Genomic DNA, 27,458 nt, shown 5'->3' on the forward strand with positions numbered 1-27,458 from the left:
CAAAAACAGATGATGCAATCGACTTTTAGGGAAAACAAAAAGCCTTTGGCCCGAGCGGCTACTTATGACTACCTGGGCTGCAGACTGGACGAAAAACTGACATGGAAACCTCAAATTTATAAAAGTAACATCTCTTTGGTCCAACAAGCTGGAGCGGTACTCAGATTTGTAAAAGCTACAGGCAACCATTCTGTGAGTTCTGCACTGCTTGCATATAAAACAAAAGCCAGGGCCGCAGCACTTTACAGTGCAGAGATCTGGGGATTTAAAAAGACTCCATCAATACAAGTAACCGAGAATACATTTTTACGCCGATTACTTTGTTTAGGCAACGCCACACCAATGAATGCAATAAGAATTGATCTACAAATGAGAAAGGTGGAGGACTACATTGCACTGGCTCCAATAAGATACTGGATCCGTATTTGGGCAAAAGAGGAACTCAAACCATATAGAGATGTACTTATGGACATCATGAAGCTTCAAAGCCATCGGAAATTGCCATGGTTCAAACACATCTCAACCACCCTGGCTGCTATCGGCCAGGAAGACATCTGGCTCCATCCAGGGAAAATCAAAAGGCCTATTTTATCTGTCATAAAAAAGGCATACTGGGACCAAAAGACTCAGAGCATGTGTGAGACACTTAGCCCTCTATTTAAGCGTTACATTTTGTTTAACCAAGAGCTTAAACCAGCATTTTACATAGACAGTATTTATCCGGAAGAAAAAAGGGCTCTCTATCTTAAGTTCCGTATGGGCACACTACCAGTGATGGCGGTGACCAATAGATGGCAACCCGTCCCTCCGGGTAGAATAGAATGTTGTCCATGTCTTCATGGTGGCCAAGAAACACTATCCCACTTTCTTCTATTATGTCACTTCACGCTCAAACTCCGTAAATTGTATTTACGTCTACTTTTTAGATCCCACGGAGTTAGGAAATGCAAAGAGGCGGAAGTATTATGTATGCAATCAGACGAGAAACATATTGTGACAAAGGTCTCAACTTACATACTGGAAGCATGGAAGTTACGTCTATCAATGCACCCACAGCTGGCACAAGTATAATTGCTTGTGTCGTCCCATAGCTATTATTAGCTTGGGACACCGGTGCAGGTTGATGTAAAACCTGGCCAGGTCCTGGGTTATTATTAAACTGTTGGTAAACACCGTAAGGTCTCAAATGATTAGTGCCAGAATAAGATATTAAAATTTTAGATTTATAACGCTTTAATAAGTTAAGAGTTTTATGTAAATTATGGTAATAGACCAAGTTTTATGACAATGCAGGGCAAATTGGATACTTTTTGGCACATGTTAAATCAAAAATTCAAGCACAGTTTCTTCTTTTATTGAGACGTTTTATTTAATGTGATTTTTATCGAATATGATGGATTGATATTTATTGTGTGTTATTGTTATGGCCGGATAGACTGACAACAATTAAATAAATGGTAAAAATGGCCTTTGCCAGCTGACGGTGCCTCCTTGCTTTTGCCAGCTGGTGCTCCCTTTTTAGCTTTGCCAGCTGGTGGTCCCTTTGTTCCTTTGGCAGCTGGTGCAGGCACACTGACTGTGCTGACAGGTGTCTCCTTGGAGCCTCTCACAACTGCAGTGGCTGCAGAAACTACAGTGGCCGTGGACTGGGTGGCTGAGGTGCTAGCCTGGGTCCTGACCAACCTGGCCCGAAGTGAAAGACGGTGGTGAAGGGGCAGGGAATAGGTCATGGGTGGAGGGGCAGGGAATAGGTCAAGGGTGGAGAGGAAAAGCTTTTTAGGGACACTGGGGCTGGATGAGGGTGAAGGTTTGGGAGTGGAGGAAGAGGGAGTGGTGGTAGGAGGTGTCTGTCTGTTGTGTTTGGGTGCAGGTGCATGGGCTTGATGCTGTTGTGAGGTGGATGGCTGTTGGGTGTCTGAGTGCTTGCATTTGTGTACTTTGGAGGAGGGGGCACAGACACGTGAGGACACAGGGGACGTGTGCATGGATGTGGGGGTGGTGGCTGCCAGTGAGGGGCATGTACTGATAGGCATGATGGTGAAAGGGGTAGTGGATGAGGATGTAGTGCATACAGGTGTGAGTGGAGACGCTACTGGGAGGGAGGTGGACGAGGAGGAGTAGCAGGACACAGTGGAGGCAGTGGATGTTGGTGTGTCTGCATCTGGATGGTGCTTGTGTAAGTGTCTGTGGGATGAAGTGTGGTGCTTGTGTTTGCCTGAGCCACTTCTGTGTGTTGATTTGGGTGCATGCTGGTCTGATGGTGTGCTTGGGATAGGCTGGGGTTAAGGGGAATAGGACTGGGTAGAGGAAGTTGGAAGGGAGAGGCTAGAGACAGGAACTATGGCTGCCATCAGAGAGGAGGCTAGAACCTGGAATGATCTCTGTTGGTCTGCCATGCCAGAGTGAATGCCCTCCAGGAATGCATTTGTTTGTTGCAAATGCCCTGCCAGACCCTGGATGGCATTCACTAAGGTTGACTGCCCAACAGAGATGGATCGCAGGAGGTCAATAGGCTCTTCACTGAGGGCAGCAGGGCTGACTGGGGCAGGGCCTGAGGTGCCTGGGGAGAAGGAGATGCCCACCCTACTGGGTGAGCGGGCACGGGAAACACGCTGAGGAGCTGCTGGGAGGGTGGTGCTGGTACGGGGGTGGCAGCTGTACCTGCAGTTGGGGTGGGCACAGAGCTGTCTGCCACCACCAGGGATCTTCCATCAGAGGAGGTGTCACTGTGCAAACTTTCCCCTCCAGTCTCCGCTGTGGTGTTCCCCTCGCCCTCCATCCCACTGGTGCCTTCACCGTCAATGGATTCAGCCTCATGGGCCATGTGGGATGCAGCTCCCTCCATCACCGGTGCCTCTGCTCCTCTGCCAGATGATGTTAATGCACACAAGGACAGGGTGACAAAACAAAGAGGGGGGGACGAGACAGAGGATACACTTGGTCAGTGGCAGCAACAACACAGCCTTTGGCATACACAACACACAGGGAACACACCTATGCACTAGGCCATGCACTACCAGTGACAATGCTAGTCATCAGGCCATGGAGTACAATGCCTAACGCCAATAGCAGCACACCTGTAACCCACAGGAATCTGCCCAGTAGTAGATGCCCACTACCATATTTGGGGCTGGAGTGCATCAGACCCTGCCCAACATGGAGCCTACACTGCCATGCTCGTCCTGGCCTAGAGGCACCCACAGGCCCACATCCCCCACCCAGGTAAGACCTCAACGCGTGCAACTTCATGATTCTGAATCTGTACTCACACTCTTGTGGCTGCTGTGATGCCTTCAAGCACCCATCCAACCCCGGATAGGCCACCGCCAGGATGCGGAACATCAGGGAGATCAGGGTATGACGGGCACCCCTTCCTTGTAGGGAGGCCATCCCCAGCTGGGCGTCCGCCGTCTTCCTTGCCCAGCGGCGCAGATCCTCCCACTGTGTGTGCCAGTGGGTGCTCCGCCTGTCAAAGACTCCCAGGGTCCACACGTCCTTTGCGATGGCACGCCAAATACCCTTTTTCTGATGGGCGCTGACCTGCAGAGAAAGATACATAGAAAAAGGTATCAGCCATACTGTCCGCCCTGTTACACTCATGGCCCACCATATCCCTCCCATCCCCTTACGCACAGACATTGACCACCATACATGCAGCACCCTGCCAGGATCCCTCAGCCACCCCCCCTTACACAAGGCTTAAACACACAGCATTCCATGCATTCATGCCCCATGCATCATGCTCACAGTGTACTCACCTCTTGGTCTGGAGGACCATCAAGTAAACAGTACTGGGGTAGGACCCCATCCACTAGTCTCTCCAACTCCTCAGAAGTGAAGGTAGGGGCCCCTTCCCCAGAGACTCGAGCCATGGCCGCTTCCAGACACAGGTCACAGCAGCACTTGCAGTGTAGGTCCTCGCCTGTTGAAGGTCAGGTAGCAAGTGAGTGAACAGATAGAAAATGGCATTACCGTTACTGCTGGTGCACATCCCAATGGCTACTGGAACCCATAGGGCACAATGATAACCAATGAGGAGTTGCACGGCGGTCCTCCATCGCCTCCAGCAACGGTGCACAACGTCAATGGAATAACCTCATTTCCACTTGTCCCTCCACACAGGTCAGGCGGCCGCCTTTTCAGGGGGGAGCAGGCCATGGCACCTAACTGCTGTCACAGCAGACATAGGCACATTTACGGGATTACACGTTAACATACTGTTTCTCACACAACATGCAAGGCATTGTACTCTAAGGATATGTTTGAATATGACCAGCTGCTCACCGTTTTTCACCCAGGAGTTCAACCACTGAGGATGAATAGGAGATGGAGACATACCCCCGTGTACAGACCTATGGTGGACCTGGCAACAATGGAGGACAGGCACATTATCCTCACCTACAGACTTGATAGGGCCACAATCACAGAGCTGTGTGCCCAAATGGAGCCAGACCTGATCTCAGCTATCCGTCACCCCACTGGGATCCCCCCTCTTGTGCAAGTCCTATCAGTGCTCCATTTCTTGGCAAGTGGCTCCTTCCAAATGACAGTGGCAATGGCAGCAGGTATGTCACAGCCTATGTTTTCTAACGTGCTGACCAGAGTGTTGTCTGCCCTGATGAAACACATAGTTTTCCCCAGGTGGAGGATTTGACCACAGTGAAGGCTGACTTCTATGCAATGGGACATATCCCCTACATCATTGGTGCTATTGATGGTACACATATTGGCTTTGTCCCTCCCCCCCCAGAGAAATGAACAGGTGTACAGAAATCAAAAGAGCTTTCACTCTATGAATGTGCAGATAGTGTGCCTGGCGGACCAGTACATCTCCCATGTGAATGCGAAGTATCCTGGGTCTTTGCATGATGCCTATATCCTGAGGAATATCAGCATCCCATATGTGATGGCTCAACTCCAGAGGTGCGGCTAATAGGTGTGGCTAATAGGTGAGCCCATGGTCCCCACCCAGTGTAGGTTGGTATATGGGTGTGCTGTTGGCCCTAAGGGTGAGTGTCTGGCTAACAGGTATCCCTCAAATTTGCAGATCACTGGTTACCCCAACTTCTCATGGCTACTGACTCCAGTGAGGAATCCCAGGACAAGGGCAGAGGAGCGTTACAATGAGGCACATGGGTGAACAAGGAGGATCATTGAGCAAACCTTTGGCCTCCTGAAGGCCAGGTTCAGGTGCCCCCATCTGACAGGTGGATCCCTGTGCTACTCACCCATGAAGGTCTGCCAGATCATCGTTGCATGTTGCATGTTGCATGTTGCACAACCTAGCCTTAAAACGCTAGGTACCTTTTCTGCAGGAGGATAAGGGTGGAGATGGTCGTGTGGCAGCGGTGGAGCCTGTGGACAGTGACGAAGAGGTGGCAGAGGAAGAGGATGTGGACAACAGAACAACTATCATACAACAGTACTTCCAGTGACACACAGGTAAGGCACTGTAACCTCACCTTCCTTTGCTGAAGTGATTTTTCTCTGGCTGGCTGCTGTTCCCACTACAATGGCCACTTATTGTACCCTTTAACATGTCTATTTGCAGATATTTGTGCCCTCCTGTGGCTCCTGGTGTATTGACTGCAGCACATTACAGGTCATACCTCTATATACATACCTGTACAGTCTATTTGCAATGTCTACAGATTGTTAAACAACTACATCCTTAAATCATTTGACATACTCCATACTTTTTTTCCAAGGGTGTTTATTTCAGTGCTGAGAAGTAAATGGGGATGTGCAATGGGCTGGGGTCATGGTGGAGGAAAGTCCAGGATGGAGTCCTGTCTATTGGTATCACTGGTGCATTGTCCAATGGGGCTTGGGAAGTGGAGCAATGGCAGTCCAAGGTGGGCAGGGTGACAGAGTGGGACACAAGGGTGACAATCATGAGAGTCTTATTTTCTGACGGGGTCTTGGCAATGTTCTCTGGCTTCTGCCTGGATCGCAGGGACCGTTTGCGTGGTGATTCTCCTTCTGCAGGGGGAGGGGTGCTGGTGGCCTGTTGTTCCTGTGGCGGGCCTCCTGTCCACCTGCGTCAGCGGAGGTGGAAAGCTGTTCATCAGTGTGGCTAGTGTCAGGTGCCCGTTGCTGTGTCACTGCCTCCCTCATGGTGTTGGCCATGCCTGCCAGCACCCCTGCAAAGGTGACCAGGGTGGTGTGGATGTCCCTCAGGTCCTCCCTGATCCCCAGGTATTGTCCCTCCTGCATCCGCTGGGTCTCGTGCAACTTGGCCAGTATCTGGCCCATGGTCTCCTGGGAATGGTGGCATGCTCCCAGGATGTTGGTGAGTGCCTCATGGAGAGTAGGTTCTCTGGGCCTGTCCTCCCCCTGTCGCACAGCAGTCCTCCCAGCTTCCCTGTTGTCCTGTGCCTCTGTCCCCTGAACCGTGTGCCCACTGCCACTGACCCCAGGTCACTGATCATCCTGTGTTTGTGGGGATGCCTGGGGTCCCTGTAGTGGTGGACACACTGCTGATTGACGTGTCCTGGGGACAGAGGTATGGGCCCGCTGGGTGGGTGCTGTGCTGGTGATTCCTGAGTGGGGAGGCTCTGTGGTGGTATGGGACTGTGCCTGGGTAACCGACTGTCCAGAGGTCCCTGATGGGCCAGGTAGGTCAACCTGATCCAGGCGTGCAGAGCTGCTGTCATCACTGTGAGCCTCTTTTGTGGGGGGACTGGATATCCCCCCACAAAAGGGCACCTCCTCTCCGGTGAGGTTATGTGGGGGACCTGTGGGGATGTAAATGCAGTGTTATTGTTTCTGCGTGTGCCATCTTGCGCATGGGTATGTTGCCCTCTATTGTTGTTATTACCATGGCAGCTTTGCCTTGTGTGAGTTGTTATTTGGTTGGCTGAGTGATTCTAACTAGTGTGCATGCAGTGGTGATGGTTGTCCATGCAGGCCTGTGATGAGTGTCTATGCATTGGTGTTGCATGCAGGGCTTGGTATTGGGATGGGTGGGTTGTGATGGTGGGGTGTATGGGAGGTGGTGGAGTGATGGAAGTGAGGGTGAGTGTGGGGGTATGTAATGGCATGCAGGATAGGGGGGTGAAAGTAGTAAAGAGTTGACTTACCAGAGTCCAGTCCTCCAGCTACTCCTGCCAGGCCCTCAGGATGCAGTATTGCCAAGACTTGCTCCTCCCATGTTCTTAGTTGTGGGAGAGGAGGTGGGGGTCCACCACCAGTCCTCTGTACAGCTATCTGGTGTCTTGCAACCACGCAACGTACCTTCCCCCGTAGGTCAATCCACCTCTTCCTGATGTCATCCCTTGTTCTGGGGTGCTGTCCCACGGCGTTGACCCTGTCCACGATTCTTCGCCATAGCTCCATCTTCCTTGCAATGGATGTCTGCTGCACCTGTGATCCAAATAGCTGTGGCTCTACCCGGATGATTTCCTCCACCATGACCCTTAGCTCCTCCTCTGAGAACCTGGGGTGTCTTTGTGGTGCCATGGCTGTAGTGTGTGTGGTGTGTGTGAGTGTGTGTGGGGTGATGTGGATGGTGTATGGGTGTTGGTGTTCTATGGCTCTGGTTCTGTGGGTGCTCCTGGAGTGTCTCTCTCTCTGTTGTAAATTGTTTGTAGTGGTAAAGGGTTGTGGGTAATTTGTGTGTGTGTTTTATGGTGGTGGGTGTATGGGTGTCAGGTGTGTGTAGTTTGAATTGTCCCATGTGGTGTTGCTTTGTTAGTGTGTTGTATTTTGAGCATGGTGGTATGTACTGCCAATGGTTTACCACAGTTGAATGTCCGCCGGTGTGATTCGTGGGTCATAATGCTGTGGGTGTAGTTCTGTTGGCGTAACGGTGTGGGTTTTGGTACCGCCAGTTTACCACTGACCTTTGGGCTGGCGGACTTGTGTGTGTGGCTGTATAGTGGCGGATTTCTATGTGTGGGGCATAATACGGGTAGCAGTATACCGCCGCAGTAGCGGTATGTTGGCGGCAGTCAGCATGGCAGTAAGCTGCACTCACCGCCAATGTCATAATAAGGGCCACAGGTTTTTGGGGATCACCCATGGGAATCATAACTGTTCCCACCTCAAACTGCAAGGACATAGAAACTTAAAAAAATATGAAAAATCAACTATCGAGGAAAATGCAAAAACTGTGCCAAAAAGACTTTTTTTACAATGCTGTTTGCTTTTACTAGCTAGGAATAGAGTGATTTTAGCACATCATTTTTTTGTAGTGCCACTTTTGGAACAAAAAGGTACACATTTTCTTGCACAGTGCGTTTTTACCAATTAAAAGAAATCTATATTTAGGCAATTTTGTTGGTTTTCTCCAGGGAATCTACAACATTGGGTACCTTTGTAATACGAAGCATGTACACAAAAGCATGCATATTTGGCCTGTATACTTTTTATATGAAACAAGTTATTAAGACTTAAGCGCTGAGTGCCCCAAACATCAACAAGGGATCAGTACGGGGGGGTGGGAAATGTGCAGCTGTTAAGGGGTTAACGTGTAAAGATGGTCAAGAAGTGCTATGCATAGCTATAAGGAAAACCGCGTTAAAAACTAAACAGCTTTTGGGATACTATGAACTACCTGTGTTGGTTAGTGCGTTGCGATGCATGTTACTTCATACAGACAAGTCATAACATACATTGGTATATCTTAAAGTGTGCATTTTACATTGGGGCATGGTTAAAATGGAGACATGGCTCAATGGATAGTTGGGATGAAAAATAAGATTGTCATAAAATATTAGTCAATCTTTTCTATTAGACGGTTCACACCAGAACTTTGAAGTTGCACAGCGAAGTTTAGGTTTGCCCAGACGATTTTGATTTGCTGAGAGCAGATTGCATGGGAGAGACAAGGATTTCATCTAGGCAATTCATATCTTTGAAGGCTAGCAGAATGGCTGTCTTGGGCAGATAACCAACCAGCCTGCGGATGATAGAGGTTGGCATGTGATTGATTAATTTGGCAAAAATTATTATCCAGTGAGTCTAGCTTATTGAGGTAAGTGCAGAGATCACTGTTTAATTAGTATGTAAATTATTGTTACTGCTAGTTTTGCAGATGTGCAGTAGTTGTTACCTTGAAGCAGTAGCTGTAGTTTGTACGATGCACATCAGACACTTAGTAGAGTTGAAAGTAAACCAAACTTTACAGCATGTGATTTACATTTGACAGTGCTGTGGAGAATTTTTCTGGAGTGTTTAAGGAAATATGCTTATGCATGTCCAAAGTTTGCAACTCTCTAACTAAACGTTTCTTAGGTAAAATGTATACGTGTAATGTACATACACAACAGGATAGAATCCAGTTATGTTGGTGCCATTCATGAATTTGTCTATGTGATCGCAGTATATACAATGCAGATATGAAAGGCAGTTTTATTTCTCACTTTTGTGTATTGCTGAAGGCCTATTGTGAAAAATGACTTTAGGTAAGTCCTTTGCACATAACTAGGTGGATTTCTTGTTTATATATATTCGGTACCCCTAATTAAATGGTTTTTCTTCCTATACTTGTGTTGGTGCCACCCAGGATGATTTTGTTCTCATTGTGTTTTGATGTGTAGCCTTCAGCTGCATTGCAGTCCATCTGAGAAACTACTTTCTCTTCTCCTCTATCTCTACCTGGCCCTCTCTGCTTCCCCATACTCCCACACACATCTCTCTCTTTAATACAAAACAACCCCCCATGCGGACCTCCACCAATCCTATCACTCTCTGACTGCCCCCTGCCAAGCAACCACTTTAAATGTGTTTTTAAATATTTTGTTATGGTCAATTGAGTGTGACCATGTGAAACACACAAGGTGGGCATCTGTCTATGTATTTTGCAATGCTTTAAAAAAATCCATTCAAAGATTGCAACCACTGATACATGTAAATATGCAGGGGCATAGCTTCACGGGGGTGTTTGGGGTGTTATCCTTAATAAATGTATTTTCTAGTACACAGTTGTGTAAAGGTGCTTTCAGTCGGGTAAGGTGAGGTGTCTATCAGATTTCACAAGGATTTCGTAAACACAGACAAAAACGCACAAACGTTCTCTCCCTCTCTTCTTTGAAAGTCTTCCAAAGTTTTGGTTATTTTACAAAATGTTGTTTCTGTCTCACTTAATACCTCTACCAATCCACATTTGTCTCCCTTTCAAGTGCACCTTTAGCCCCTCTCATGTGCCCTGCCTGTCGCATAATGTGTTTTACCATTATGTTCCAGTATGATTGTTGGAAAATCTGAAGCTCACACACTTCAAATCTCACTGACCAAGCTATGCCCCTGTAGGTATGTGGAAGTCATCTTTGAATTAATGTTTAAAGCACAACAAAATACTTTCACAAATTCTACCACGTATGCGGCGATTGGCATATATGAACATATGTATTATGCTTTAATAAAATAAATTTAAAGATGGTCATATTGTGGTCCAGGGCAGCCATCTGTGAATGTATTTTCTTAAATGAGAACAAACTATATTTGAAGATGGCCGTCACAGATGTGCTTTGCTCTGCTTTAAGAAATTCAAGCGTTTGCTCGAGTTAGAACTATTAGCATTGTAGATTCCTAACTGGACTTTTCTTACTACACAAATTGAAAATGAAAAGTAAAACAGTTTACATAAGTAAGTCATTTCAAAGCGCCACAGCCGCCATGAGCATGAGCGCGAAGGAGAGACACAAAAATAAAAAAGAAGTTCGCTTGCAGTCAAACATATGGGCAAACGTGCAACTATCCATGTAACAGGGTCGGTCCCCAGCGGGGTAATAAAACTGCCCCACATAGATACCAACATGAGGGAAAAGCAGCACTTTCACAGAGCTATGCTCAACCTAATAAAAAGGGCCACTACAGATTCACCCACATCTGCAGTGGCCTTCATTTAATGGATTTTGCCAAGCTTTAATTAAATCAATTCAACGGTGGCCGCAACTGATTTGGGCATCCATGCCACCCATCTTTGAATGTATTTTGTTCTGCTTTTTCAAAAAACATTAAAGAAAGGCTGCTGTTTTGAAGAACGCACTTACAGTGGCATTATGTGTGTGTGGGGGGGGGGGAGACATTGACAGAGCCCAAAGGGCTATTGACTTGGCTTGCTTACAGTTCATTAATTTTTCTAAAACCCATTACCCCAGATTGAACCTCATCTTCTTGAAAAAAATGAATTGATTGTTTCGCTTTTCCTCGGTCACTTCACTACACCAGATGTATGTAATTTGCAAAATCTAAAACCAGTGGCGGCCCGTCCTTTAGGGCGGAGGGGCCATGCCCCCCCACCCCATGAAGAGTGTCTGTCAGGCTGAACAAAGGTCAGCCTGACAGACACTCTTCATGTTCAGCTCAGGCAGCCAGAAGCAGACATACATGATTTGCGCAGACTCCTGGCTGCCTGAGCTGAACTTTGCTGGGCTGAGGAGGTCACAGCTCCTATGTGCGTGACCTCCTCGGCCCAGCAAAGGTGCCTCGAGGCCCTCCCCTGGGTGGCGAGGAAAGCGTCACCCATTGACACTCGCCCTGGGCGCTTCAGGTTTAAGCCCTGAAGCGCCCAGGGCGAGTGTCAATCAGTGACACTTCGTCACAGAGTGGGGTGGGGTCAGCAGTCTCACTGACCCCATCCCACTCTGTGACGAGGCTGGGACTGCTGCCTTCCCTCACTGGCTGACCTAAGGTCAGCCAATGAGGGAAGGCAGCAGTCCCAACCCTCCTGAGACCTGGAGGCTAAAGGTAAGTGTGTGTGTGTGTGTGTGTATGTATGTGTGTTATGTTTTACATTGAATGTTTGGTGCGCGCGTGCATGTTTGAGTGTTTTTTTTTTATAAAGATTTTTTTCTTTATTTTAAATAAGAAGAACAAAAACACAACACAATAAAAACGCATAGTAACACTGAATACAAATACCGAAATCCTGACACCTTCTTTGGGATATATCATCTGTCACATCCGACTTTTTCGTCTTTTTGATCTTAATGGCCCCCGCGAGTTCCATGAAATTTGGGATGAGTATTAGAGTCTGGGCTTGGTACCACCTCCACAGCACAGGGTCTGCAGTCCCCGTTATTACAGTGTCTGGTAGAGTTCGGCATCATCTTCACATCGCACATCGTGGGCTTGGCCCTTCTATCGTTACAAAGCAGGGGTTGCAAACAGTTGAGTTACCTCCCTCCGTGTAACGCAATGTCTCCAGGGAGTTTCCGGAGAATTCTATTGTCATAGGTTGATCAAGTGGCCAGTAAACTCTCCCAGCTCCCCCACACTCTATTGTACTTGTCTGGGCACCCCCTCACTTCATATACAAGTTTTTCACATCTTGCACACCAGTCCATTCCTCGTCTCCATTTGGTGAGGGTCGGCGCTTTTACGGCCTTCCATTCTGACATGATGTCTCTCTTTGCCACCAGGCAGGCCACTCCCAGGAAGGTTCGATTCGCTCTGCTTAGTCCCATCTCACCCATGGCCTCTAGCAAAAGTGGTATCGGGGATATCTCTATCGCTGTTTGTAGAACCTCGGAGATCTCCCCCAAGATTAACCCCCAATATGACTCTATAATTGGGCAGGTCCAGATCATGTGAAAGAAGTCGGCTCCTGGTTGAAAGCAACGGGGGCCCTCGTCAGTGGGCCGGAGATTAGCTTGGTGAAGCCTTTTAGGGGTGAAGTAGGCTGAGTGTAAGTAAAGGGTTTGTAGCAACTGAAATCGTGTAGATATGGCCAGAGCTCGGGGGGCTGTTAGTGCTTCTCTCCAATCTAAGTCTTCTATGGAGATTACCCATCCCTCCCATTTCTGGCGAAGCTTCTCGAGGGGGGGGGGGATGTATTTGCAAGGATAGCACGGTAAATCTGGGAGATTCCCCCTTTGTGTAGGTGTCCCGTCATGACCGTCACCTCGAGTGGGCTGTGTTCTGGGATGTTGTCCCCTGGCCGTAGGTGTACTAATAAAGTGTGTCTGAGTTGTAGGTACTTGTGAAATTGGGTATTATTTAAGGCATGTGTTTTCTGAAGCTCCTCAAAGGACCGGATTTGTGAATCACCCCAGATTTCACCCAGTGTAGATATCCCTATAATGTCCCATTTCCGGAACCCCTCCAGTGTGGAAACTTCCCTCAGCCATCTCCCCTGCCAAAGAGGAGTCTGCTGAGTTAGACGAGGCCACCACCCCGTGATCTTCTGTGCCGCTCGCCACCCCGTCAACACCAGCCTAGTAACCTCAGGGATGGTCTGTGGAATCGCTCCCCGCATAGAGCATCGAAAACTCCATTGTATCCCATCGCCTGGAGCTCTAGTCTATATGCGGGGTCTGTCCAGCCTCCGACAGCCATTCGTTAATCACCAGTAGGCGCATGGCCAGGTAATAAAAATACATGTTGGACATTCCCAGTCCCCCTTCACAGATGTCCCTTTGACATGTAACAAGGGATAATTTGGGTCGGGAGCCGTACCATAGAAATTGGCGAGCAGTCGTCTCGATTTCGTTAAACCACTTCCAGGGGATTGGGTGCGGGAAGTTTTGCATCTGGTATAGGAAGCTGGGGAGTATCATCATTTTGTATAATGCAATTCTACCCAGCGTGTTGAGTGGTAAATTTCGCCAGCGTTGAAGATCTTTTTTGGACTTCTTAAGGAGCGGTGTGATATTAAGTTCCCATGTTAGTTCGGGGAGCAGAGTTATATGAACCCCTAGATATTTAAAACTGTTGCGGCGGATTGGAATGTTTTCCTGCCAGCTTATGCAATCTCTAGAGGGGTGTAGGGGGATCAGCAGGGATTTTCTGGGATTTAGGGTTAGACCCGAGGCCTGTGAGAAGAGGTCTAGGAGTTCTAAGACTCGCGGGCCACTCATTGCTGGGTTGGAAAGGTAAAGGAGGACGTCATCCGCGTACAATGCTACCCGGTCTTCTGGGCCCGTGGGCCACGCCCAGCCCGTTACCAGTGGGTCCTCTCTCAACAGGGTGGCCAATGGCTCAGTCGTGAGGGCAAAGAGCAGCGGCGACAACGGACATCCCTGGCGGATCCCGCGACGGATAGGGAATGGATCGGAGGCCACCCCGTTTACCTGAATACGGGCGGTTGGGTTGGAGTAAAGTAGTTTTACAAGGCCTCGAAATTTGGGTCCAAATCCATTCTTTCTTAGGATTTGTTCTAGATATGACCAGTCCACCGTGTCGAAGGCTTTTTCAAAGTCTATTAGGAGGAGGGCGAGGGGGGACCCAGTCAGAGTGCCGCGTTGAGCCAGTGCGACATGCAATCTCCTAATGCAGTGTCTGGTGCTGCGGGAGGGTATAAAGCCACACTGATCTGGATGTACCAGTGAGGGGAGCACCGCTTTCAGTCTTGTAGCAAGTAAGGTTGATAGCACCTTAATCTCGGCGTTAAGCAGGGAGATTGGTCTATAGGCCGAAAGGTCGCGCAAGGTTGGCTGGGTCTTTGGGATCACCACTATTGTGGCTTGGTCTATTCCAGCGGGGAAGCGGGCGATCTTCTCTGCTTCATTAAACATGTTAAGCAGGTGGGGGCCTAAAATGTCCCCGCATCTTTTGTAGAGCTCAGCCGGAAAGCCGTCCGGTCCGGGTGTTTTACCTGACGTCAGGCCGGCTATGGCCGTCGTGATTTCGGCCAAGGTTATGGCTTCATCCAGGATCACCCTGGTCGCCTGCGGAATACTGGGGAGAGTGATGTCGTCCAGAAGGGGGGACTCCCTTTCAGCTAGTGGACGGTGACGCATCGCGTATAATTGAGCGTAATAGGAGGCGAAGCTCCCCGCAATTTGTGGGTTCTCACGACTAAGCCCGTCCCGTCCACGACCTCAGGGATAACTCTGTTGGCTAGTGGGCGCATGGCCAACCAGTGAAGGAGTTTGCCGTTTTTATCGCCCCCTCCATACACACGAGCTGCCGACGCCCTCCAGACATGCTTTGCGGCCTCAAGCACCTATTGCTTTATTTCTTCTCTAATCACTGTTAGGCGTCTCAGAATTGAAGCTGATGTGGCGGTGGTCATAGACCGCTCTAGTTCCAGAGCTCTGGCTTCAAGGGCTGTCACCTGCTGGTCCCAAGCTCTCTCGCGGGCACGCACCCGATGTTTAGCGTAACCTCTAAGTGTGGCTTTACATGCCGCCCAGATCGTGCCCGGGGACTGTACGGACCCCAAGTTATGATCAAAATATTGGGTAAGGTGGTCCCTTATTACAAGGGTATAATCATTGTCCTGTAGATACCATGCATTCATGCGCCATGTGGGGCGCTGATGGGGGGCTACGCTCCCCATTCGGATTCGTACTGGGGAGTGGTCTGAGACTCCCCGGGGTAATATCTCAGCGCCAGTAATTCTAGAGATGTCTAATGCAGGCATGAACACAAGGTCAATTCTTGCCTGAGAGTGGTGAGCAGCTGAGGTGTGCGTGTACTGCCGTGCCCTGGGGTGCCTGTCCTCCATACCTCGCACAGCCCCAATTCTGTCGTCCACCCGCTTAAGTTGGATGCTCTCCCGGCCCGGGCGGAGGGGATGGGTCCGGATACGTCCAGCTTGGGATCTAAAACAGAGTTAAAATCTCCTCCTACAAGTGTGAGTCCCTGCGGGAGGACAATGAGTGTCCGGCGGAGAGTTAGTAAGAAGGCGTCGAAGCCGGCTGGGGGAGCGTATGCACATACAAAATTAACCGTTGAACCGTGTAATGTACTGGTCACCGTTACGAATCTACCCTGTGGGTCCGATATGGTGGAGGTAACTACTATAGGTAGTGAGTGATGGAATAGGATGGCCATCCCCCTGGAGCCCCTTGCAAAGCCTGCGTGAAAAACCTTGTCAAATCCCCCCGCGCTAGAATGGAGCATTTGGTTCCAAGTAGATGGGTCTCCTGTGGGAGGACCACTGAGGGGGCGTATCTGCGCAATGTGCTAAACACTGCGGATCTTTTGATTTGATCTAGTAGGCCATTAACATTCCATGAGAGAATCTGTGTCAGTGAGGGACTTACTTGTGCCATGTCTGCATGGTGGGGAATTGAGGACTCAACCTGGGACCCAGAGATGGACATATTGACTGAGAAGGATCTATACGGTAGGTGTCGGTGTTGCTACGGTAACTTATCATAACCACTACACTAAGCCCTAACGTGAGCTTTAAACACCCCAACTTCCCCCACCCCGTACTTCTACCCTCGAATCATCTGTCGCCCTAGAGCCCAACCGGGGCAATACAGCCGTGTAGACTGCCATTGAGTGGAGTGGTGGACCCCTTCTGCGTGTCTGATCAATTGCAATTAATTAGTGAGAAACCCCCACCCTTAGTAAAGTCACTGGGGTGTACAACATAATATCAACATTGGTGCGACCCTGTTTCATCTGTGCGGGGCGGTACCTGGTGTTGCCGGCAGGTCCCAGCAAGCCGGAGACCAGCATGCGTGGGGTCACCATCGACCAAGTTCAGGGGATTGGCTCAGACGATCATCTCTCTTTTCCTCTCCCGTGGCTCGTTCCCCCGGGCAATCCGTCGGACCCTCCCCGGTGGGGGATCTCGGGTAGGGTGGGAGTCCTTGTCCGTTCGGATGTTGGGACTTCTGAGCCTACCACGTCTAGACCTGGTACTCTTCCGGCCCCTCCGCGTGTCCACCCAGCTGGGCCTCTGCGGTTTCCCAAACCCTCTTCCGTCAGCCAGTCCCACGCCTCCTCGGGCGATTCAAAGAAGTGCGCCTTATCGGCCAGGATTACCTTCAGGCGTGCTGGGAAGAGGAGCATATATGAAAGTTGCATCGCTCTCAGCTTCTGCTTCACTTGTTCGTATGATCGGCGTTTAGTTTGGACTTCGCGGGTGTAGTCCGGGAAAACCAAGATTTTCTGATTGTCCCAAAGGAGGTTGGGGGAGCGTCTGGCCTCCCTGAGGATGGCATCACGATCTTTAAAGTTGAAGAAGCGCGCAATCAGGGGTCGCCGGGGGCCTCCAGGTGGAGGTCGCGGGGCCAAGGCCCTGTGCGCTCGTTCTATCGCAAACCATGGTGAAAGAGAGTTCTCCGGCATCCAGGATTTAATCCAGTTTTCCAGAAATTCGGTAGCTTTGCCATCCTCAGCTCCTTCCGGCACGCCAACGAAGCGCAGGTTGTTGCGCCTGGAGCGGTTCTCAGCATCTTCAGCTCTGTGGTGGAGTTCTCCAGTCTGTGTTTGCAGTTGGGCCACCTTGGATCTCAGATCGGCCAAGTCATCTTCCGTCTGTGAGACGCGGGTCTCTACCTCCGTAATTCGGCCCACTGCATTTCTACGATCTTACCTCACGAGGCCAATCTCTTCTCTCACCTCTCCAATCTTGGATTCCACTGCTCGTTGTGAGATTTGGATTGCAAGCAGGCTAGTCTAGGGTAGCTGGCGCCCTGCCTGGATGCAAGTCAGTAGGTGACCCCCTCCAATGCCCGGGCCCCCGTCGCCTCGGCCTCTGAGTGGGAGGGCAAGGGGTCTCCTGATACTCTCCGCTCTTCCCCAGTAGTGTCCCGTGAGTCAGGATTCACCCCACGGTGGGCCAGGGTCTCCCTCAGTCGTTAGCTCAAATTAGAAGAGCGAGGCCCCTCGCGAAGTCGGTGGCTCTATATCGCCCCTCTTTACTTCCTCACCCTCGTGCTTCCATACCTCTCCGCATCTGCTCGCCACAATGAAGTGAGTGTGGCTCAGGCGCTCTGCAATCCGGGCGCCGGTCAGGTAATGGCTCCAGATAGGGGAAATCCCCAGTTCGCGGCCCGCTTCCGGCCAGGCCAGCGGCGTCGCTCAGCCAGATCCCTCCGGGACCCTGGGGGCTCCGGACCCAAGGGCGCGGCTCCCTCCGCCTCTTTCCCCCTGGGTGGCGCCGCCTCCAACGACGCCTGGTTACTCCAGGCCGCTGGCGCCCGGTCCCCCGGGCCCCTAGACCTCGCCCACCTCCAAAGTGCGCCGGCCGCAGAGTCCCACGGACCCGGCTCCTCTCAGTTCCCACACGGCAGCGATCAGCCGCGGCTCCCCCCAGGTGCGCCGGGGGGGGGCGCCTCCCGCCGCGGTCTCAGTGGCCCCGGCAGTCCTCGTCCAGCAGTGTCTGCCCGGGAGCACACCCTCGTCCAGCAGTGTCTGCCCGGGAGCCCACGCCTCGGCGCGGAGCGTCAGGCGGCTCTCGTCTGGGGTGTAGTCCGGTCTCCGGGACAGCCTCTCCCCCAACGCTATTCGGCACCTCAGAGCCCCGGACCCGGGTCTACGGGAACCGGGAAGCACCGAGGCAGCTCTCGAATCCCGGTTGGGATATAGAAGGATCAGATGCGGTGGCAGGTTCCAGGCGGATGACGGAGGGGTCCAGGGCACTCTTAGAGTGCGACCGCCATCTTGACGCCCGTAGCCACGCCCCCGCAGGTTTGAGTGTTATGAGTGTTGTTAATGGATGTGAGTGCGTGCATGCGTGTGTGTGTGAAAGAATGAATGTGTGTGATCTTGTAAAATGAATGTTTGGTGCGTGCGTGCATGTTTGAATGGAATGAGTGTTGTTAATGGATGAGCGTGCGCGCATGTCTGTGTGTGAAAGAATGAGTCTGTGTGTGTGTGTGTTTGTGTGTGTGTGCCCCACCTGCCCCCCTCCCAAAGCTGCCGGCCGCCACTGCCTAAAACTTATAAACCAAAATATCCCAAACCATAGTAGTAAATTCGTGGACTGGAGGCTTAGAAGTACCTGGGAGGTGTTAACTCTCCCTCCTTTTTGCTATTTTACAGAAGACTCTCGCTGTATAACACCTTTCCTCAAGCGAGATTCACATTGGGTTCCATGGCTTTTTTCAAATTTCTCTCTCGCGGCCCTGATTTACAAAGTGTTCTCTTCGAGTGTGGCTTACCAGAGGATTTCTGAGAGTGAGTTTTACATGAATTTTGCTGATAACTCTTGATTGTAACACTTTTGTTGCTGCCTGTTCAGACCCCCTTATAAACTCTGTCATGAAAATGATTTATGATGTGTTTTTTGGAACTGCTTCTTTACTTAAGAAAGGTCCGGGCAATGTCTATATAATTGGGTACCATTTATGCCAGATCCATTTTGTGTGCAGGTTTGGAGAGACTCGGATTGGTGCATTTTTACATATTTGTGATTAACTCTGCATTTACAATTCTAGAGGTGATTACATTATTTACATTGCACGTCCTTGACCTCACCTTTGTCGCTCCCCTGTGAACGTCAACTTTTTTACAGACGTCGTTATCACACATAGGAAACATACTGCAGAGAAACATGCTTTGTGTATACTTTATTTATGCGTAGGTTACAACATTCTCCAGTCATAATTAAATGTATGCCTCGAAAGAACTTTGAGATCATGTTTAATTTTTTTTTCTTTTTAATGCTTTTGCTTTGCACATTTCGTTTTTTGCCAAATAACAAATGATGCATAACAGAAAACATTTAGAACATTAACGTGCACCACAGGATCATTATTGCAAATTTTTGTTTAAATTCGTATCACTCAACAAAAACAAAAGTGTAGTTTGTGAATATGATAGATTAAAAAAGTTTCCTGTACTTTGTTCCCGCTCATCCTTCCTTTACTATTAGGTGTCAGCTCATAAATCATAACAGTACTCGATAAAAATGTGCTTATCTTTGCTAGGATTGAGGCAGCTACAAACAACACTATGACGTGTGTTAGCGTGTCAGACCTAATGAGTAAACTTACAAGGGGACGCAAATAGGTCGATGAACCTTTTGACTCACAATTAAGAGTTCTTACCATAGCTCCAGTACATAATCAATAGACGATAATCAACAATCAGTAGTAATCAATAACATCAATAATCAATGGAGTCAGTAATTGTCACGCACCATGACCTTTCAGTCATGAATAACCACACCTTTAGTAAAAGTTTAGTATGTTTAATTCCTTATATTACGAATGCTAAGGTCATGTAGATTAATCTCAAAATCAAATGAAACACACACAGAAATAACACTGGTTGTCCAAAGCAGTGGAAGAAACGCAATCAAATCAAAGCTTGAACAACACATTCTCAAGTTAGGGTGCAAATCAATAGCAGAGTCAGCTGCGTCAACAAGATGAAATACATGCAGTTAAGCAGAGAAATCCATCAAGCATTAGTCTCTTTTGTCATAAGTCAGAATCCTCAACTAACATCATATTAGCATCAGCATGTTGGGCTTCATGCAAAACAATGTGGCAACACCAATTTGGAAAACATCTAACTATGATAGAGTCGTAGACAAAACAGCGCAGTTTGTAACCAGAAAGGAAAAGAAAACATACATAATAACCACATTTCAATTTATACCTATCCTCGATATGGGTCAGCAAGCAGAATCAGTCTTCGTCCTCAGGACATCAGTCAATCAGCAAGGCATCAGCCTCTCAGTCAGGGAAAATATGGGCAAAATCATTTAGCATTAAAGATAAGCACGTCTCTAGTAAAGATGCATAAGTAAATAATAACCTTTCAGTCAGAAAATGGGACAGAATGTCTATCTGTCTCAGAATGAGCGTTGTTATATCAAAGTCACCTAAACTATGCCCTAATTCCCTATTGGTCAGTTAAGTGTATGTTCATAATCTGTCCAATAAAACTACTATACCAAATCTATGAATTCTAATATTTCTCAGTTCACAAATTGTTGACTGGTTCATCTTACGATGTCCTCATCAACCGGCTTGTCAGGTATCAATATTGTTGCAGCTTCCACTCTAGTCAGTATCTTCATCGTTCTTGTCCTGGGAAAATCAGTCTCACACACATTACACATAAAATGTTGCATTAGAAAGAACATCATCTCCTAGCAGTCGGTTCTCACGAAAAGCTTCCATTATGAGCACATTTAAACAGTACAATAGACATTTCACAGTTTAATTCACTTGGTCAGCATTTTTATTAAACGCTAAGAAATACAGCTTTTACATGAGGCATGGCAAAATAGGCCAAGACACTTGTTAAGTTAAGGCCTACAATTAATAAAGCTAAAGCATACTTCATACCTCTCAATATGACATATTGCTGCATTACTCTAACACATATTTAATATTTCATAAGTATTAATCATTGATTAGTACATTTTGTTAACCTTGGTGGCCATTCTTCGAGATCACATTTCAAATGCGTGCATTCGTTTTCTACATATTACATTTTCTACATAAACTCATTATTCAAAATGCATAAACACTCATTAATAATTCTTATTAAAACACCTGCGCTAGCACGTGCTCTTGTTCATGCCCAAATGTTGTGTATACTTAAATATGCAAAATAAATATCTTTAAAACAGAGAAGAAATCAAGTACTTGTTTGAACAGCTGATTGACACTCAACCTTTCGAGCAAACTAAATGGTGTTTCTGTTGGAGACTTTCTAACGCCAGTTAATTTATTTTCATTCACAGATTATAAATGGGAACATGGTGAGTGGAAACCGTGCTCTGCTAGCTGTGGAAACTCTGGAACCCAACTCAGAGAGAGGAACTGTGTAAACGACAAAGGACAGAGAGTGAGTGAGGCCATGTGTGGGCATCTTCAGCAGCCAGTTGCCAATGAACAACCATGCAACGTGCAAGATTGTGGTGCAAGGTATGAAGGTCATGTGCTTTGGTGCTACATTTCTAATATGTGCATACTTCATACTATTTGAGATTAAGGGCAGTGTCATATTTAGAAATTACTTTTGTGTTGGGAGTACACAATGAGCCATAGATAAAACTGTTAAACACCATAGACACCGGAGATTCACCTAATTGCTTTTATTGAAATGCATTGACTAACAGTGCAGAAAATAAAACAGAAAAGTCTGCGTTTTTCAGAGCAATGCCTTCGACTGGGCCAAAGAGTCCCGCCATCCAGATGGTCCTTTTAAAGTGCTCATACCATCTTTGTCCATCATTTCTGTTTGTTGTAAAAAACAACTAGAATGTGTAATTCATTTTCACCATGCTGTGGACATCTTTGATTCATTGTTACTGTGAAGTACATTAAAAGATCATTAATGTTCTGGATATTGGTTTCACAGTAGTGCAATCATGTATGGACAGATTCATAATATATGTAGTGAAATTTCCACTTTGCAGACATTCAGAGCAAAGAAAATTACTCTAGGTAATAAGGCTGTGCTGGTACATCTTTGTTAGTCTCAAGGCAGGTACCTGCAATGTGATTGTGTTTGGTTGGCAATAAGTGCTTTGCATGAGAACATCTAATCAATTATGATCGCACAATGAAAGTACTTGCGCTCCAAAAATGTAAGGGCAGCTTTAAAATTGCTTTGGGCATAGCCTAAATTGCCCATTTCATGAAGTGCTAAATCTTGAAACATGGTCCATGATCGATATGGGGTATTGAAACTACACTGTTACAACATTATTAGTCTCCATGCAGGTGCCCACAATACAATTGTGTTTGGTTGGCTCATAAAATGCTAATGCATGGGAACGTCTGAATCAATTATAGTCACAGAGGGTGCCACTCAGTTCTGGTGCAGTTCATATAGCAGTAAAGCTGTCTCATCAGTTTATAGGATTGGAATATACCTTTGTGGCTTGAAAGTTACAACTATAATAATTTTTCAGGAATACAGTATTCTGAAGAATTAATGCAAAGTATATCAAAAAGTGTTAATGCATAAAAGACTTCTGATTTACAAAATGCACCTAGATCATAAAATGTAAAGTACAGTACTTTGTGATTCAATATAAATTATATCCCTGCCTTAAGGAAGCACCTACCAAAAAGATTTTGTGCAAAATGTATAATACTGTGTTTCAAATACATTGACACATGTCCCATGTTCCTGATGTACATCCAATGGAACGATTCAATGCCAATAAAACTCATATTTAAATCATGCCTTGGTTAACCTTTCTGGCCAAAAGTATTCATTAGCTTTCAGAAACTCTCCCCCAAGGTACTATGTGTGAATAGCAACACTAGGTTCCCAATGATCATCCTCCTATTAGCCCCCTGATGTCTGTCTGAAATTGTACTAGAAAATACACAACCACCAGTCACGGTTCCTCCTACAAAGACATTGGATTCAATGTTACATGATTATCAAAAATAAGTACATCATAAATTAACATATAACTCGGCATCTAAGTTATGTCCCTGGGTGGTTTCTGTTCCGAACAGTATGATCAGATAGACTATTTTTCTTAATGTTTCCTGTCACCATCGCTTTGTACTACTCTAATATGCTTGATCCCAAAAATGTTTTGTCTATGGGATAGGAGAAGTCACGTTTTTTTATTGCCCATAGATGTTGTAAGATCCTTAATTTCAGTTTGTTGATAGTGCTCCCCGCATATGTTTGCCTCAAGAGCACTCCAAAATATAGATCACAAATTTTGTTTTGCATGTGATATGCTCCTTGATCTTCTCATATTTACCACTGTGCAGCTTGTAGGTTGTTTTATTGATCCCATGCTCACATGGTTTACATTTAGCACATTTTAAAAAACCCAGTTGAGTGAGCCAACTTGTTCTGATCAGTTTCTCTGTAGGATGATGGCTCTGTTTCAAAAGATCCTAATATTGACGCAGTTTTTATGTAGGTTATGCTGGAATTATGTGCAAGTGCTGCTTTTAGAGTTTCATCCAGATTTATTATCTTCCAGTTTTTCCTAAAGACTTCATTAAGTTCCTTATGCCTATAGTTAAAGTTCATGCCCATACAGGTTTTATCTTCTTTTGTTGATGTACTTCTTTGGGGTACAAGTAGCTTGTCTCTTGACCGAGCCTTAACTCTTTCCATCGCATTATGGAGCACTTTTACTGGGTAGTCTCTTGATAAGAATCTGCTTTGCATCTTACTTATTTGTTCTTCCAGATCCTCAGGTTCAGATCAGTTCTACTTAACACTCAGCATTTCCCCAAATGGAACTCTCGACTTGAGGCTTTTTAGATGGCCACTATCAGCATGAAGAATATTATTACACAATGTGGCCTTCCTGTGAATCCTTATAGAGAGCTTCAAATTTTTGACGAGTACCTCAATGTCTAAAAATGTTATACATTGTGAACTGATGATATGAGTGAAACTTAGGTTGTAGACATTATGATTTGGGGATGAAGTAAATTGTTCCAAGCTCTTGATGTCACCCTCCCATATTAAGAAAAGGTCATCAGTGAACCTCGTCCACAGTTTGATGTGTCCTAGTATGCTTCTATACTCTTCTGTCCAGACTGTTTTGGCCTCCCAAAGTACCATCCAGAGATTAGCCTATGTGGGAGCAAAAGGCATCCCCATGGCTGTGCCTTGTTTCTTTAGGTAGTAGTTTACTTTGAACATAAACACATTGTGCGTTAAACAGAAAGGCAGCATCTTAACAAGCATGTTGGAGTGTTCCATGTACCGGATCGATCTTGCCTGAAGGAAATACTGAACTACTGTTATGCCATCCTCATGTAGAATAGATGTGTAAAGTGAAGTTAGCTCTAACATGGCCATTAGATAATCTTATTTCTAAGGGATATCATGAATCTTAGCCAAAAAAAATCTATAGAATCACGTAAATATGAGAGTAGAGATGTTAAGTAATTGACTAAAAAATGTCTATGAATCTGTAGGTGTTCTCTAATAGTGAACTGATGGAATTAACAATGTGGTGGCCCGGTGGTATCTGTAAAAAAATTAGCACTTTGGGTGGAAAGTAGATGGTAGGGGTAATAGGGTGCTCCACCTTCAGATAATTATATTCTTCCAGGTCATTGGAATCTAGGGCCAGTCATTTACATAGTTTTTGATGGTATTCTGATGTTAAGGATTTTGTTGGATTTTCTTGGAGCTTCTCGCAATGTTGGTTAATTTTTTGTTGCCTTGTCATTGCTTCCGTAATATATTCAGAGCGGTCCTGAATGGCAATATTACCACCTTTGTCAAATGTTTTGATGATTATTTGTCTTCTCTTAATTCTTTTAGGGCTATGCGCTCCCCTTTGGTCAAATTGTGTTGATTCTTTACTTGATTCCTGCAAGTCAGATGATTTATTTCTTCAATTACCATTTCTTTGAAGAGATGGATTTTGTTGGCAGGTGCAAAATGCTGATTGATGCTTGAGGCCACTGTCTCCTCCTTTCCATGGTACAATACTCATGTCCTTACAGAATTGTTCATCTGAGGCGTGCAGGAGAAGGGTTTGTATTTGCTGATTCTTCTTCCAAGGCTACAAGTGTTCTCAAATCAGCTAGGTCCTTCATTGTAATTACTGATGTTTCACTTTTGCTCATTGTGCCACTCTCATGAGACGGGGGTGTATTAAACAACATTTCTTTAGTTTGAGTTTGCGAGAGAATTTGTAAAGATCAATTCGTAGGTTGGCCAAGTCAAGGTTTGAATCTCGCCAGAATGATAATCCTTTATTACATACCTTCATTTGATTTTCACTGAGAACTTTGGAGGAGAGGTTGATGACTAAATTATCCTTAGCCAAATTCTTTTTCAGTTTTGCTTTTTATTTTCGCCTCCTGGTCTTGCCTTTCTATATTTCCCTACTCCTCCGTGCTTTGATCTTCCTCTGCCTCAGCATTTTAGGGGGGTGGCACCTCTTCCTCTCCCTCTATGTCTTGTACTCATCTGTATTAATCGCATTTCCCAAGAAACAATCCAAACTTGTAGATCTGGGGTCTGCATCTACAGAGCTCGCATCAGAACTATCCATGACTTCCTGTGTTTCTTTCTCTGTAATTTTATTTATTATGGCGCTATTTTTCAGGCCACCGAATTTCCTTGCACACATGTAAATGAGCCCACTGGTGTAATCTATTCTGTCCCTGTTAAATTTTCTTGCTTTTCTTATTTCTACTTCTGATTCATGTTTACTGATTTTCTTTTCCACCTGTTCCAAGGCTGCTTTAATTTCCTCATTCATGATGTGTTTTTCCAGTTCCTGTTCCAGTTCCCTAATCTCTACAATTAGTTTCTCTAATTTCCTCTCCCCGTGTATGATGAGGATCCGCATCAATTTGAACGAGCATTCCTTAGTATCATTTTGCCAACTCCTGATTAGGTCCTCATCTGGATCACTTAGAGTAGGCATTATTAAGATTCTTAAGCCTCTCGGCACTCTTGTATATTCAGTGTAGTTCTGGAGGGTGGTCATCTCCCACCATTTTTTCAACTCTGTTATCTGTGCATATTCTAGATCTTTAATAATTGTGTTGGATGTACTCCTCTTCTCTGTTTGCTCATATGCTAAAATGAACATACATTGGAACAATTCATGCTGGAACCATGCTTGCCTGAGCAACGAGTTAGGAACAACAACTGTGTTGTTACCACTAATGCCTTTACCACAAATGCCTTAACAACGATTTTTCGTTATAAAGGCATGCCTGGTAAAGGCATGCGTGGAACGCCATGCATGGTTCCAGCATGTGGCGCCCCTGACACCCACCCCACCCCTAAAACTACCACAACCCCCCACCCCTGCCCTTAAAACCTAAAACTAACACCACCCCCACCCCGCCCCTAAAACCCAAACTACCCCACGCCCGCCCCTAAAAGTAGCCCAACCCCCACCCCACCCCTAAAACCTAAAACTACCCTGACCCCCACCCCAGCCCCTAAAAACTGAAATTCTCCAGACCCTCCACCCCTGCCCCTACAACTATAGCAACCCCCACCCCGCCCCTAAAACCTAAATTACCCTGACTCCACACCTCGTCCTTAAAACTACCCCGGCCGCCCACCCCGCCACTAAAACCTAAAATTACCTTACCACTAAAACTACCGTGACCCCCACCCGCCCCTAAAACCTAAAACTACCCTGACCCCCACCCCACTCCTAAAACCTAAAACTAGCCCAACCTCCACCATGCCACTAAAACCTCTGTGACCCCCTCACACCTACCCCTAAAACTACTACAACCCCCAACCCTAAAACCTAAAACTACCCCCACTTCCCACCCCCACCCCTAAAACGACCCCAAATCCCCACCCCCCTAAAACTACCACGATGCCCCACCCCTGACCCTAAAACCTAAAACTACCTATCCCCACCCCCAACCCTCACCCCGCCCCTAAAACTACTGCGACCCCCCACCTCTGCCCCTAAAAACGAAAACTACCCCACCCCTAAAACTACTGCGACCCCCACCCCACCCCTAAAACCTAAATCTAACCCCACCTCTAAAAACTAAAATTACCCCAACCCCCACCCCACCCCTAAAAACAAAAACTTCCCTGACCCCCCACCCTCAAAAACTAAAACTACCCCCACCCCTAAAAGTTCCCCCAACCCTACTCCAGCCCCCCTTACCTGACCGTGTCCTCTCTGATCCTGAGTCTGTTTTCGTTGTTCAGACATGCGTGGTTAAGGCAGAGGAAAACAGGGTTGTTGTTCAGGAAAGCGTTGTTCTGCTTTCGTGGACAACGCACCTCGTTGTTCAACCATCTTTGTTTAGGCTACTTCCTGCTAAAATTGTTACTGGTGTTTTGTCATCACAAAATAGGTCACTGGCTCTTTGGGCACTCAATGCTCCTCTGTATGCCATGATTCTCTTCAAGGACTTCAAGTATTC

The 27,458-nt window shown here is 46.9% G+C and overlaps 1 protein-coding gene across 2 annotated transcripts in view; it reads left to right on the top strand.

Annotated features, from left to right (window-relative positions):
* The window catches only part of ADAMTSL3 (ADAMTS like 3), a 2,197,206-nt gene that overhangs the window by 2,091,943 nt on the left and 77,805 nt on the right, over positions 1 to 27,458 (top strand). For both annotated transcript variants that reach the window (XM_069222572.1, XM_069222573.1), the window contains one exon: positions 21,335 to 21,518. In XM_069222572.1, the coding sequence (XP_069078673.1) occupies positions 21,335 to 21,518 (184 nt within the window). The remainder of the gene's footprint in view (positions 1 to 21,334; positions 21,519 to 27,458) is intronic.

Source organism: Pleurodeles waltl, chromosome 3_1, assembly GCF_031143425.1.
Source record: "Pleurodeles waltl isolate 20211129_DDA chromosome 3_1, aPleWal1.hap1.20221129, whole genome shotgun sequence".
Lineage (NCBI taxonomy): Eukaryota > Metazoa > Chordata > Amphibia > Caudata > Salamandridae > Pleurodeles > Pleurodeles waltl.